The sequence below is a fragment of the Piliocolobus tephrosceles genome, chromosome 6 (assembly GCF_002776525.5).
Source record: "Piliocolobus tephrosceles isolate RC106 chromosome 6, ASM277652v3, whole genome shotgun sequence".
Classification (NCBI taxonomy): domain Eukaryota; kingdom Metazoa; phylum Chordata; class Mammalia; order Primates; family Cercopithecidae; genus Piliocolobus; species Piliocolobus tephrosceles.
Genome location: NC_045439.1, coordinates 68,035,537 through 68,050,811, shown reverse-complemented (window position 1 = coordinate 68,050,811; position 15,275 = coordinate 68,035,537). Strand labels below are relative to the sequence as shown.

General features: G+C 41.9%; 1 protein-coding gene and 1 pseudogene across 1 annotated transcript; both read left to right on the top strand.

The window, feature by feature from the left end:
* PNN (pinin, desmosome associated protein) lies at positions 1-7,981 on the top strand. Its single transcript, XM_023189632.2, has 9 exons — positions 1-190; positions 867-938; positions 1,324-1,392; positions 2,181-2,253; positions 2,361-2,455; positions 2,609-2,684; positions 4,174-4,329; positions 4,407-4,545; positions 5,525-7,981. The coding sequence occupies exons 1-9, from the start codon at positions 78-80 to the stop codon at positions 6,907-6,909; spliced, it is 2,178 nt and encodes a 725-aa protein (XP_023045400.1). The 5' UTR covers positions 1-77; the 3' UTR covers positions 6,910-7,981.
* Positions 7,982-13,453: 5,472 nt separating this feature from the next.
* Positions 13,454-15,275, top strand: part of LOC111524497 — a 24,398-nt pseudogene continuing 22,576 nt past the window's right edge.

Genomic DNA, 15,275 nt, shown 5'->3' with positions numbered 1-15,275 from the left:
AGTCCTTTAGCGTCTCCGCGGCGCGGCACAGCCCGGCGCGGCCTGTAAAGCAGTCTCAAGCCTGCTGCAGGGAGAAGATGGCGGTTGCAGTGAGAACTTTGCAGGAACAGCTGGAAAAGGCCAAAGAGAGCCTTAAGAACGTGGATGAGAATATTCGCAAGCTCACCGGGCGGGATCCGAATGACGTGAGGTAAGGGCTTAACGGGAACTCGGAGCTCGGAGAGGCAGCCCTCTGGTCGGGGTGAATTGGGGGCGGGGAGGGCGGCCAGCCTTCAGAAGGCTGGAACCTCGAGGCCTGTTCGTGGGGCGGCGGGTAAAACCGTGTTCTCGCCGAGGTGGAGAGGCCCCACACCCCCACCGCAGAGCGCTGGTCTCAGGTCCCTGAGAAAGGAGAGCGAGTCCTGGGTACGCCGGCATGGTTTCTCAGGCCTGTGAGAAGACCCGGACTGCTGATTCCCGCCCTCGGCCCTGCAGGCCCGGAACTGCAGCACAAAGCCCCTTCCCGCTCCGGCGGGCACCCGGCCCAGGGCCGGCCCCGAGACCCTGCCGGGACGCGACCAGCCGCTTCACCTCAGCCTCTTGCCCACGTGCGGCTTCCTCGGGGATGGCGGAATGGGGACCTGATTCAGGCTTTTCAATGTGTGAGGGCATCGAGGTGATTATAATTTCTGTGATATGGGCCCTGGAGAAACGAGGAAGTTAAATGAAATAGTACTTCCTGTCCTGTTTCAGACACTTGGGTTTATTTGAAACTATCTTTTTGGAACTTTTGCCATTTTCTCCTTGTGATCCATATCTCTGAAAGTAATTGGTGCAACTATGTGTGTCTGCATATGATCTTGCACTGATTTGTAAATCTCTTACAGGCCCATCCAAGCCAGATTGCTGGCCCTTTCTGGTCCTGGTGGAGGTAGAGGACGTGGTAGTTTATTACTGAGGTAAGATTTCCTTTGGACTTTACTCATGCTGAAACTACTGGTACTTTACTTATAAATACACTGGTTTGCACAAAACCTGTGATAAAATCAATAACCCAGTGTTTGTAGTCTTTGTTTTGTTTAATGCTTGTGATAGACTAGGTTTCCGTATAAATACAGTTATCCTGAAAAACTGGAGGTCGAAGAATATATTAAGTGTACCAATTTTGAGTGAACTTAATTGTTATAGTTTAAAGTAACACTAAAAGCATTTTGGGAATGAATGCCCATTTAAGGCTACTTTCGTTGGAAAGGTTTTTAAAATTTCAACCATATTCTCTTGTCAGATGGAAATACCGTTTATCTTGTATTTCAAGTGCTTTATGTTGAACATTTTAAATTTCAGGCGTGGATTCTCAGATAGTGGAGGAGGACCCCCAGCCAAACAGAGAGACCTTGAAGGGGCAGTCAGTAGGTAGGTCTATAAAAAGATTCCTGAAGTCTTCTTTAGTTTCTGATGTACCACACAAATATAAATATTTGTTAATAATGCTGTTTGAGCAATATTAAAATTGAGTAGTGTGCCACTTCCCCCCCCCACAAGTTTTCTTGGTATTTGATTGAACTGAGTCAGTTCTCTCAAAACACAGTTCTGCACTCATGATAACCCACAGTTTATCAAAATAAAGGTCATGTGAAGAGTAAACTTGGAAAAATTGTCAATTAGTACCATTTTTTTCTGACTTAACCGGTTTGAAATACTTAGAAAATACAGGAGAGCAAAGTTGGTTTGGGTGTTAGTTCACACGTTGTATTCTTTCTCTGCTGGAGGAAAGAATAAAATGGGATGGAGACTTGATAGAACAAAGCTTCTGGAAATGAGTCCTAGAAAGAGAGGGCATTTGCCTTTGGTGTGCAGTTACATAAATACCTCAGTGGTCATTTAAATTAATTTCTGGCCAGGCACAGTGGCTCATCCCTGTAATCCCAACACTTTGGGAAGCCAAGGCCAGCAGATCACTTGAGCCCAGGAGTTCCAGACCAGCCTAGGTACATGGTGAAATCCCATCCCTACAAAAAGTACAAAAAAGTTACCCAGGCATGCTGGCTCACGCCTGTAGTCCCAGCTTGGGAGGATGAGGCAAGAGGATCACTTGAGCCCGGGAGGTCGAGGCTGCAGTGAACTGTGGTGGCACCACTGCACTTCAGCCTGGATGGTATAGTGAAACACCGTCTCAAAAAAAGTAATTTTGTCTATGACAGGCTGGGCGGGGAGCGTCGGACCAGAAGAGAATCACGCCAGGAAAGCGACCCAGAGGATGATGATGTTAAAAAGGTATTGAGATTGAAGGAATTTAAACGAATGTAGTACCTTCACTTTACTACATTTGAAAGCACACCACTCATATGCTAGTTAATTACTGAGATTTTCTTTTTCTGCAGCCAGCATTGCAGTCTTCAGTTGTAGCTACCTCCAAAGAGCGCACACGTAGAGACCTTATCCAGGATCAAAATATGGATGAAAAGGGAAAGCAAAGGTATTTCCCTGGGGGAAGAAAACTCTTGTGAAATAATGCAATTATAAGAAAAATTAAGGGATTGTTCCAGTGTCCTGTAGTGTTTCTTAGAAAATGATGGGTTTAAATGAAATGGATGCTGTTGACAGTAAATTTTCTTATTCTGTTCTTTAGGAACCGGCGAATATTTGGCTTGTTGATGGGTACCCTTCAAAAATTTAAACAAGAATCCACTGTTGCTACTGAAAGGGTATTTATCCAAGTTTTGTTTTGCATCATGTATTTAAGTTATCAAAGTAGTGGATTAATTTTTTTTTTAAGCCTTATAGCTCTTTAAGACTTAATTGTAAACCTAAAATAAAGCCAAATAAAAACTTGGTTTAACTTTTTATAGAACAGCCTTACTTAAACATTGTGTTGCAATATAACAGTTGTTAGGCCGGGCGCGGTGGCTCAAGCCTGTAATCCCAGCACTTTGGGAGGCCGAGGCGGGCGGATCACAAGATCAGGAGATCGAGACCATCCTGGCTAACACGGTGAAACCCCATCTCTACTAAAAAAATACAAAAAACTAGCCGGGCGAGGTGGCGGGCGCCTGTAGTCCCAGCTACTCGGGAGGCTGAGGCAGGAGAATGGTGTGAACCGGGGAGGCGGAGCTTGCATTGAGCTGAGATCTGGCCACTGCACTCCAGCTTGGGTGACAGAGCGAGACTCCGTCTCAAAAAAAAAAAAAAAAAAAAAAAACACAGTTGTTGATACCATAGCTAATAGCCTTGAAATTTAGGTATGTGGGAAAAAAAGCCTCAGTCTCCATTTCATTAAAGACAAATTGCAGTCAATACCAAGTGCTAAGTTCTAATTAGTTGGTATCCTGAATTGAAAATGTGAACCGGCCGGGTGCAGTGGTTCACGCCTGTAATCCCAGCACTTTGGGAGGCCGAGGTGGGCAGATCACCTGAGGTTGGGAGTTTGAGACCAACCTGACCAACATGAGGAAACCCCATCTCTACTAAAAATACAAAATTAGCCAAGTGTGGTGGCACATGCCTGTAATCCCAGCTACTGGGGAGGCTGAGGCAGGAGAATCGCTTGAACCCAGGAGGCGCAGGTTGCGGTGAGCCAAGATCGCATCATTGCACTCCAGCCTGGGCAACAGGTGCAAAACTCCATCTCAAAAAAAGAAAAAATGTGACACATATGCAGATACTTTTTTTTTTTTTTTTTTTTTGTGGTAGAGATGGGGTTTCATCAAGTTGCCCAGGCTGGGCTGAGCTCAAAGCAATCCATCCACCTCAGCCTCCCAGAGTGCTGGGATGACAGGTGTGAGCCACCATGCCCGGCCTGCAGATACCTTTACATAGTAAAAAAAAAAAAATTTGAGTCAGAGTTTGGCTCTTCTTGCCCAGGCTGGAGTGCAGTAGCGTGATCTCAGCTCACTGCAGCCTCCGCCTCTGGGGTTCAAGTGATTCTCCTCCTTCAGCCTCCCAAGTAGCTGGGATTATAGGTGGGCATGACCATGCCCTGCTAATATTTTTGTGTTTTTAGTAGAGGTGGTGTTTCACTGTGTTGGTCAGGCTGGTCTCAAACTCCTGACTTCAGATGATTTACCTACCTCTAATGTTTCACATAATTAGTATGTGTAATAACTTTTTATTATGATTGAAATCATATATACCTTGTGTATATTTCTTGTAACTATTTCAACACATAAGTATTAAAGCAGGCTACTTAACTTTTAGCAAAAGCGGCGCCAGGAAATTGAACAAAAACTTGAAGTTCAGGCAGAAGAAGAAAGAAAGCAGGTTGAAAATGAAAGGAGAGAACTGTTTGAAGAGAGGCGTGCTAAACAGACAGAACTGCGGCTTTTGGAACAGAAAGTTGAGCTTGCGCAGCTGGTGAGTGGTAATTTGGAATTCTAAGATTGGTAATCCTTTATGTTTACAAAAGCACTGACCTTTTACCTTTTCTTTAGCAAGAAGAGTGGAATGAACATAATGCCAAAATAATTAAATATATAAGAACTAAGACAAAGCCCCATTTGTTTTATATTCCTGGAAGAATGTGTCCAGCTACCCAAAAATTAATAGAAGAGTCACAGAGAAAAATGAATGGTAAGTGTGTGAAGAGGTCCATTGAATTGTTCATAGCGGGTAAGGTAGTATGTTCATACGCACAAGTTTGTTTCCTAAAATAATTATGATTCAGTGATTGGTTTGCTGTGTTTGGTTTTAAAAAAAAAAAAAGATATAAGATATTCTAGGCTGGGCTCTGTGGTTCACGCCTGTAATCCCAGCACTTTGGGAGGCCAAAGCAGGCCAATCACGAGGTCAGGAGATCGAGACCATCCTAGTTAACACAGTGAAACCCCGTCTCTAGTCTCTACTAAAAATACAAAAAAAAAATTAGCTGGGCATGGTGGTGGAAGCCTGTAATTCCAGCTACTTGGCAGGCTGAGGCAGAGAATCACTTGAACCTGGGAGGCAGAAGTTGCAGTGAGCCAAGATCGCGCCACTGAACCTCCAGCCTGGGCAACAGATCTAGACTCCGTCTCAAAAAAAAAAAAAGATACATTCTGAGATGCTGGTGAGTTTGTAGTATAGGAATATTTGTATCATGGAGTTTAATGTGAAAGTTATAGACAGTGCTTATGCATCTGTATTCTCTAAGCATTTGTGTATAATTTTTTTTTTGCATGCTACTCTTACTCTGATAAAATGCTAATAAGACAAATGTGAAAACCAACAGATTCTAGATGGAACACACATGGAAGGATAGACACTGCTAAGATGATGATTTGTCTCTTTGGGATCAGAAAAATTAATACATAAAGATTAATCTGTTTTCTTCATCAGTTAGAAAGTGTCTAGTTCTGTCTGCCACTAATTTCTAGTATGTAGATTTCCCATGGATCTTTGCTTTTATAATTTTATGTCAGTTTGTGATTACTTAATTGCCATGGTAGTATTTTGTCATAACTTTACAAAAACAAATCCAGAAGAAGCTTAATGACAATTTGTGACCAGTTGTAAAATTGTGGCTTTGAATTTTCTTAATCGGTAAATTTTACACATGTAAATTTTTATTCTTTAGCTTTATTTGAAGGTAGACGCATCGAATTTGCAGAACAAATAAATAAAATGGAGGCTAGGCCTAGAAGACAATCAATGAAGGAAAAAGAGCATCAGGTGGTGCGTAATGAAGAACAGAAGGCGGAACAAGAAGAGGGTAAGGTGGCTCAGCGAGAGGAAGAGTTGGAGGAGACAGGTAATCAGCACAATGATGTAGAAATAGAGGAAGCAGGAGAGGAAGAGGAAAAGGAAATAGCGATTGTTCATAGTGATGCAGAGAAAGAACAGGAGGAGGAAGAACAAAAACAGGAAATGGAGGTTAAGATGGAGGAGGAAACTGAGGTAAGGGAAAGTGAGAAGCAGCAGGATAGTCAGCCTGAAGAAGTTATGGATGTGCTAGAGATGGTTGAAAATGTCAAACATGTAATTGCTGACCAGGAGGTAATGGAAACTAATCGAGTTGAAAGTGTAGAGCCTTCAGAAAATGAAGCTAGCAAAGAATTGGAACCAGAAATGGAATTTGAAATTGAGCCAGATAAAGAATGTAAATCCCTTTCTCCTGGGAAAGAGAATGTCAGTGCTTTAGACATGGAAAAGGAGTCTGAGGAAAAAGAAGAAAAAGAATCTGAGCCCCAACCTGAGCCTGTGGCTCAGCCTCAGCCTCAGCCTCAGCCCCAGCCTCAGCCCCAGCCCCAGCCCCAGCCTCAGCTTCAATCTCAGTCCCAACCAGTACTCCAGTCCCAGCCTCCCTCTCAGCCTGAGAATTTGTCATTAGCTGTTTTACAGCCAACACCCCAAGTTACTCAGGAGCAAGGGCATTTACTACCTGAGAGGAAGGAGTTTCCTGTAGAGTCTGTAAAACTCACTGAGGTACCAGTAGAGCCAGTCTTGACAGTACATCCAGAGAGCAAGAGCAAAACCAAAACTAGGAGCAGAAGTAGAGGTCGAGCTAGAAATAAAACAAGCAAGAGCAGAAGTCGAAGCAGTAGCAGTAGTAGTTCTAGTAGCAGTTCAACCAGTAGCAGCAGTGGAAGTAGTTCTAGCAGTGGAAGTAGTAGCAGTCGTAGTAGTTCCAGTAGCAGCTCCAGTACAAGTGGCAGCAGCAGCAGAGATAGTAGCAGCAGCACTAGTAGTAGTAGTGAGAGTAGAAGTCGGAGTAGGGGCCGGGGACATAATAGAGATAGAAAGCACAGAAGGAGCGTGGATCGGAAGAGAAGGGATACTTCAGGACTAGAAAGAAGTCACAAATCTTCAAAAGGTGGTAGTAGTAGAGATACAAAAGGATCAAAGGATAAGAATTCCCGGTCCGACAGAAAGAGGTCTATATCAGAGAGTAGTCGATCAGGCAAAAGATCTTCAAGAAGTGAAAGAGACCGAAAATCAGACAGGAAAGACAAAAGGCGTTAATGGAAGAAGCCAGGCTTTCTTAGCCATTCTTTGCAGCAGAAGATTTCTTGATATAAAAGGATTACCTGTCCTTGTAAGGAGGATGCTGCCTTAAGAATTGCATGTTGTAAAAAATCTTTTTGGAAAATACAGACTGTTTGTTTACCAGACATTCTTGTACTTTTTGCATAATTTTGTAAGAGTTATTTATCAAAATTATGTGAGGTTCCAAAATATGTAAAAATGACAATAATAAAAAAAGATTAACATCCCTTGTCATCTTTTTTAAATATCCTATACTCTTCAGTAAGAATCTGTATATTTTAATAGGCAAATCTTTAAGTCTGTTCCCTTCTAATTCTGTATCATACATTGCTTTTGTAGAAATAAATGTGTGCTTATTTCATTATTTTTGGGATGTCCTTGTTGACACTTGTATAATAAATATCCTCTTTATCATTTTCAGCTTTTAACACTAGATACTGCACGTGATTAGAATGTTTTTGAAGGTTTCCTCGTTTTTATTTGCCTTGGACAATTTTGAGTTGTCAGAGTCAGAGCTTTGCAGCTTTGAGGGGGAACAGTTCTCTTTAAAATCATTTGCTATTTTCTAATCTCCCTTGTTATTTTAATCTAAGCGTTTTCCCCTGTTTCTCATTTTAACCATATGTTTGGTAGATAACTTTAAACAGTATGATCTGGTTGGCATTTTCTTCCTGATGATGGGAGCGTCATTCTTTTGTCTTCATGGTTACTTGTGTGATATACATCTGTTAAAGAAAATCCACTTCTTTCTAGGGGAGGGAGGTAGAAAAGTATCTCTCAAACTTGGTTTTTGAGTCTGTGTCTTGTCTTAACTTTTGTGTTGGCTCTAACTGAAACATGCCGATATGTTTTCAAGAATTTTGTTTAAGGAAGTATTGTATGGAAGTCCACAAAATGAAGGAAGTTCATCTAGGTTTTAATATGTAAGCAAGATAACACACAAGTGTACCAAGTTATTATTAACTTTGTTGTTTTACAAATTTGTATGAACTTGGAGTATCTGTTGCCCATTACTATACATGTGCAAATAAATGTGGCTTAGACTTGCGTGACTGCTGAAGACTAGTACTTGTATTAACTTTCTGATGCTTTATACAAGAGAGCACTTAAATTGCAAATGACCTTTTTTGAGTTTTAACATTGTAGCTTTAGCCTTGACTTTGAATATTCATTATGCCTTCCCTTGACAAGTAAATGGTTACAGTGAAAATGTGAAGAAGTATTTCCAGTTAGTTTTTGTGTGTATATAACTCACTTGTGTAAGTGGATGTGTTAAAAGATCTTTTAAAAATCCTTTTATTGGAGTAATTATTAAAACAGTAAATGCATAGAGCTTTGCAGAGCAATCTTTATCCGTGAGCCAGTTTCACCATTAGTATCTTCATCTGTGGCTTATCCAGCAAAATGTTTCATTTCCTGTGTGCCCTGGCAGGAAAGAGGTTGGTAAATAGTGAATTAAAGGGATGATCATAAAATTTAACCTGGTTAAAAAGCATCTTATTTGATGACTGTATGCACTAAAATCCTTTGTACAAATTAAGTTTTGTCCACTCATTTGTACCTGGAAAATCTGAACAGTATTCATGTTCATGTTGCTTACAGAAAAGACTAGTATTGGCTTGAAGCTCTACTATTGGAGGGGTAGTAATGAGGGTATAATGAATGCTTGAGGGGAAAGGAGTAATTTTCAATAATTTCAGCTAAGTGCTACCGATCATAGTATATGAAAGGAATTTTTATATGGAATGCTTGATGGATTTGCATGTCATCCTTGTGCAGGGGCCATTTTAATCTGTTTCTTTTTTTTTTTTTTTCTCAGAGACAGGGTCTTACTCTGTCACCCAGGCTGGAGTGCGGTGGCACAAACCATCTGACTGCAGCCTTGACCTCTTGGGCTCAAGGGATCCTCCCACCTCAACCTACCAAGTACCTGGGACTACAAGTGTGCACCACCATGCCCAGTTAATTTTTTATTTTTTGTAGAGACAGGATCTCACTATGTTGCCCAGGCTGGTCTCAAACTCTTGGGCTCAAACGATACTCCTGCCTTGGCCTCTGAAAGTGCTGGAATTACAGGCATGAGCCACCACTTTTGGCCTGTGTTCCAATTTTAGTATGTGCTGCTGAAGTGAGCACAGGAATTTTAATAACAGATTGTACTAACATTTTCAAGTGGTATGCATTTTTAGGTTGGAAGGTTTAAGTTTTAAAATATAAGATTTTATATTTTTTTGTTTCCAATCAATGCTTTATCCTTGAACTAAAATTTTATGGAACTTGATGTTTGGAGAACCATGGAATTGTTCACTTGAAAAGACACAAGGGCCAGGCGCGGTGGCTCAAGCCTGTAATCCCAGCAGTTTGGGAGGCCGAGACGGGCGGATCATGAGGTCAGGAGATCGAGACCATCCTGGCTAATACGGTGAAACCCCGTCTCTACTAAAAAATACAAAAAAAAAAACTAGCCGGGCGACGAGGCGGGCGCCTGTAGTCCCAGCTACTCGGGAGGCTGAGGCAGGAGAATGGCGTAAACCCGGGAGGCGGAGCTTGCAGTGAGCTGAGATCCGGCCACTGCACACCAGCCTGGGCGGCAGAGCAAGACTCCGTCTCAAAAAAAAAAAAAAAAAAAAAAGACACAAGGAATAAGTTAGAATATAAAAGTAATGACAGTTGCCCAGGGGGAAAAGACATTCAGTAGTCTTCCTACTGGAGATTATAAACTAGTGTTTATGGTTGAGTGCAGTGGCCTGTAATTCCCAACACTTTGGGAGGCTGAGGTGGGAATGTTGCTTGAGCCCAGGAGCTGAAGACCAGCCTGGGCAACATGGCAAAAACCTGTCTACAAAAAAAACTACCTGAGTGTGGTGGCATGAGCCTGAGTCCCAGCTGCTCTGGAGGCTGAGGCAGGAGGATTGCTTGAGCCCAGGAGGTTGAGGTGCAGTAGCTATGATCACACTACTGCACTCCAGCCTGGGTGAGTGAGACCCTGTCTAAAAAATAGCAAAAAAAACCCAAATAGTGTTTATGGAAAACTTAGGAGCTGAAAGGGGATAGAGATGGCGAGTTAGGACTGAAATCAGTTTAGAGCTGTATTAGGAAAGAGGCTGGGTGCTGTGGCTCACACCTGTAATCCCAGCAATTTGGGAGGCTGAGGCTAGAGGATGGATGGCTTGAAGCCAGGAATTTAACACTGGCCTGGGCATCAGCAAGACCCTATCTCTACAAAAAATAAAAAAAGTTTAGCCAGGTGTGTGCCTGTGGTTCTAGCTACTTGGGGGCCTGAGGTGGGAGGATTGCTTGAACCCAGGGGTTAGAGGTTATAGTGAGCTTTGATGGCGCCACTGCATTCCATAGTGGTGACAGACTGTCTCAAAAAAAAAAAAAAAAAAAAAAAATCTGCAGGAACGTCTAAGGGTCTTTTAAGGAAACATCTTTTAAGATACCAAGGTTTGGATAACCACCAAAATAAAGATAGTTTGAACTTCAGTGAGTTGTATTTCCAATCTAGGGTCCTTCTACACACTATCTAGAATGATAATGATTACATGATTACTCAGGTAATTTGGGCAAAGCAAAATCCACCACACCAATAATGTATTGACATAAATTAAAGGGAAAAGAGTAATGATTACATGGGCCAATGCTATTAGAGTCAGTCATTAAGATGCGGGTTTAAAGTACATAAATAAGAATTTCTAGGCTGGGCACGGTGGCTCACACCTGTAATCCCAACACTTTGGGAGGCGGAGGTGGGTGGATCACGAGGTCAGGAGATTGAGACCATCCTGGCTAACAGTGAAACCCCGTCTCTACTAAAAATACAAAAAAAAAAAATAGCTGGGCCTGGTGGCAAGCACCTGTAGCCCCAGCTACTTGGGAGGCTGAGGCAGGAGAATGGCGTGAACCGGGGAGGTGGAGCTTGCAATGAGCTGAGATGGAGCCACTGCACTCCAGCCTAAGTGACAAGAGTTTTGCTGTTTCCCAGGCTGGAGTGCAATGGCGTGATCTCGGCTCACTGCAACCTCTGCCTCCCAGGTTCAGGAATTTCCTTTATGGCTACTATTGTGTAAAAAATTTTTTATGACTAAAACTTTAAAATCTCTTCTGAAATCCAACTGGACAAATCCAACCCATTTTTCCTTTTTGAGGTTAAAATGAATGCCATTAAATCACATAGCCCAGCAAACATAGCTATGTATTTGGTTCGATACCACTGCTCTAGTAAGCCAGTGGGGTAGAGACTACAACTTGGTAAAAATAAACGAGGTATCATCTGAGAATGTTTTTCTTACGCCTTTCATTGTCTCACCTAGTGTGATTTTTTTTTTTTTTAAATAGAGATGGGGGTCTTGCCCTGTTGCCCAGGCTGGTTTCAAACTCCCGAGCTCAAGCAATCTTCCCATTTTGGCCACCCTAAGTGCTAAGATTACAGGTGTGAGCTACCATGTCCAACCAATCTTTTCAAAAAAGGAACTTAAATAATTATACTAAAAAAATATGAGACTCAAATGCCTGCAACTCTGCTTTCCATGGCCAATTGACTACCCTATTTAAATTTGTAACAGCTACCACTCCTTGCCATGACTGTCCCAAAATCTTTGGTGTTTTTTTCCGTAACAATTAGCACTGTATTTTGTAGTACTTCTGCTTATTGTCTGCTTCCTGATAGAATGCAAGCTCCATGAAAACGGGAATTTTTAATTTCTCCCCCCCACTGCATTGTATTACACAAACCTAAAATACTACCTGTGCAAAACAGGTTTTCAGTATTATGAATGAATTATGACAGGTCTATAACATGGCTTAAGTGACTTGGTCTCTGCCTTTCCCACTTTCTTTCCTCTCTTCCAGCACATCCAAATGTGTTTGTTTGAACCAATGAGCCAAGTCAGATCCTGAAATGTGTCTTCATTTTCTTCCAAATAATGGAGACAACAGTTTCTGTGACATTTTTTGTAAATATTTTGTGTGCTGTGCAGCTAAAGGGTGACCAGAGTGCTACTTTTACATAATAGATCTGAAAAGTATTTTGTATGGAGACATCAAAATTATTTGGGGCTCTTTGTCAAATTACTCAGCCTTTTTGGATATTTCAGATATAGCCCAACCCTTTAAGGATCTTTGTTGTCTTAGTGAACTAATGTTACCTCTTTAAATATGTTATATATTTCTGTTTTGATGGATGAAGAACAAAGTTATCTAGGAACTGAGATTATAGGATGAACAACAAAGTTATCTAGGAACTGAGATTATATAATGAAGATTAAAAGGGCTTTTGTTTCTCTTCTAATTGCTTATTTATGTGAATTTAGTTGCCTTGCATACCCTCAGACTTATTTTTAATCCAGGTACCCACTCCCTCAAATCACACTCCTTTTGTCCAGTTTTCTGTATTAAGACCTGCCATTTGTGATGTTCTGGACTCTACATCAAATAATCCTGACCTTGCCAAAAATTTGCTTTTTGACAGCCAGCACGTTAACTATAAGGAATGATCTTTGATTGTGGAATTCAGTGTCCCCTGGTGCTCTAGAGTAAAATAGGGGTGAGTGGGGAACGGACCACAAAATAAATGCACCCTTCAAATTTAAGTTTTCTGTTAATGCTTGTTGGGCCTTTGTTCTCACAGCCCTGTGTATGTGCTTCTGTTTATAGGTACATATCCACAGAGCAGTATGTTCAAGGCTGCTGACCTTTGTGTTAGAAATGCAAAATGCTAGGCTTGGTATCATGGCTCACACCTGTAATCCCAGCACTTTGGGAGGCTGAGGCAGGCAGATCACCTGAGGTCAGGAGTTTGAGACCAGCCTGGCCAACATGGTAAAACCCTGTCTCTACAAAAATGGAAAAATTAGTCTGGTGTGGCACCTGCCTGTATTCCCAGCTACTTGGGAGGCTAAGGCAGGAGAATCGCTTGAACCTGGGAGGTGGAGGTTGCAGTGAGCCGAGATTGTGTCACCACAATGCCCACTCCAGCCTGGGCAACTCCGTCTCAAAAAAAAAAGAAAAAAAAAATACAAAATGCTGTTCTCATGCAAATGATGTGATAATTGGGTCACCAGGGAAGGCTTTGCAGGTGAAGTGACCTGGAAGAATAAAGAAAAGCTATTTAATAGCTCTTGAGCATATGTTGTATTCCAGGTACTGTTCTAATTACTGAGTTACAACAGTGAACAAAACAAAAATTTCTGCCTTCATAGAGCCTACATTTGCAGGAGGTGCAGAAAAGGGCCAAATGAGAGTGATAAATGTTACAGAGAGAAAGGGAAGGAAGGTTAGGAGTACTGAAGTGGGATGGCTTTGCAGTTTTAGGTAGGATGGTCAATGCCTCGCTGAGGTGACATTTAGAGATCAGATAGGTAAAGACGCAGGCCATTTGGGTATCTGAGGGAAGAGAATTCCAAGCAAAGGAATAACAAGACTGGTCCTTTCAATAAATAGTAAAGAGCCCTGTGGCTGGAGCAGTGTATGCAAGGAAGGAAAATGGTAAAGTAATTCAGAGAGGTAGTAGTCAATGAAAATGGCTGAGGATTTGCTACAACTGGAGAAACACAACAAGCCCATGGTCTTGAACCCAAGTTGGATAAATATTGACAACCAAAATAAGTGACTGAGGCCTAAGTCTTAGTCATCGAGGTTTATTGAGCTAGCTTGAGGGCATGCCCGGTGGAAAAAAAATCTTGTAAAAACTTGTTTCACGGATGTATCTGACTGTTTTTTTCCAAAGAAGTTCTCGGGGGTTTAGTATTTATACATTTTCCTTTAAACGTCTGAGGAGGGTGAGGATGGCAGTGAGGTGAATGATTACAGACTTATGAGACTTTAGTTAGTGCCCAGTAAATCTGCATTTTACATAAGGTGAGGTGAACATTTGGAGAAACAGGAATAGAGGAAGCAGAGGGGTGAAGGACTGATTAATCTTGTCTTTGTTCTCTACCTGGGGAGATAAGCTAGTAATCGACATTATCAATGTGGAGTCTTGAAAGGGCTGCTTTCTGGTTAGCCCTTGGGGAGGAAAGCCTAATGGCAGTTGGTGAGGGAGTAGGTATAATGAGGCATGTTGGACCTCTCATCCCCTCATAGCTGCGAACTCAGTTTCCCAGGTTTCTCTGGGGTCCCCTTGGCTAAGAGGGAGTCCATTCAGCTGGGGACTTATAATTTTATTTTTATTTCTCAGTATAAAAACCACAGTTGGCCAGGTGTGGTGACTCTCATGCCTGTAATCCTAGCACTTTCCGGGGCTGAGGTGGGCAGATCGCTTGAGCCCCAGGGGTTCGAGACCAGCCTGGGCAACATGGTGAAAACTGCCTCTACAAAAAATACAAAAATTAGCTGGGCATAGTGGCGGGCACCTGTAGTCCTAGCTACTCCGGAGATGGAGGTGGGAGGATCACCTGTGCCTGGGAGGTTGAGGCTGTGGTGAGCTGTGATTGTGCCACTGCACTCCAGCCTGGGTGACAGAATGAGACCAGGTCTCAAAAAAATAAGTAATTTTTTAAAAAACCATACTTGGGCACATCATAATAAAACTTTTGAAAACCAAATAAAATCCCAGATGTATGAGAATTTCTCATTATCTTTTTATTATCTATTTCTAGCTTAATTCCACTTTCATTAAAGAGCATTCTCTGTATAGTTTCAATCACTTAAAATTTGTTGAGAGTTGCTGTTGGGCCCTGCATATGATTAAGTTTGGAAACTATAGGCCTGTGGCCCTGAAAAAAAAGTTGATTCTTTAGCTATTATATGCAGTTTAGTTTGTGCCAATTAGGTCAATTTTATTACTTGTATTATTTACATCTTTTATATCCTTACCAAGTCTTTGTGGGCTTGTTCTATCACATACCAAGGGAAGAATGTTAAAATCTCCCTCTGTGATTTGTGGATTTATCTTTCTCCTTTATATTTTTCTTTTGCTTTTTTTCTTTTTTTTTCTTTTTTTTTTTTTTTTGAGATGGAGCCTAGTTCTCTCGCCCAGGCTGGATTGCAGTGGCACCATCTTGGCTCACTGCAACCTCCGCCTCCTGGGCTCAAGTGATTCTCCTGCTTTAGCCTCCCGACTAACTGGGATTACAGGCACCTGCCACCAATGGGCCCAGCTAAGTTTTGTATTTTTAGTAGAGACGGGGTTTCTCTGTTTTGTCCAGGCTGGCTTCGAACTCCTGATCTTGCGATCCACCCTCCTCTGCCTCTCAAAGTGCTGGGATTACAAGCATGAGCCACCACACCCGACCTCTCTTTTCTATTTTTACATATTTTGAGGTTATTATAGTAGATGCATATACATTTAAAACTGCTTCATCTTCCTTATGAATTAATCCTTTTGGAATTTTCAGATGTCT

Excerpts from the sequence above, each read along its gene's own strand:
- PNN (XM_023189632.2), top strand. The coding sequence starts at position 78 with ATGGCGGTTGCAGTGAGAACTTTGCAGGAACAGCTGGAAAAGGCCAAA. Across the intron at positions 191-866 it reads CGGGATCCGAATGACGTGAG|GCCCATCCAAGCCAGATTGC; the intron begins GTAAGGGCTTAA and ends AATCTCTTACAG. Across the intron at positions 4,330-4,406 it reads AAGTTGAGCTTGCGCAGCTG|CAAGAAGAGTGGAATGAACA; the intron begins GTGAGTGGTAAT and ends CCTTTTCTTTAG.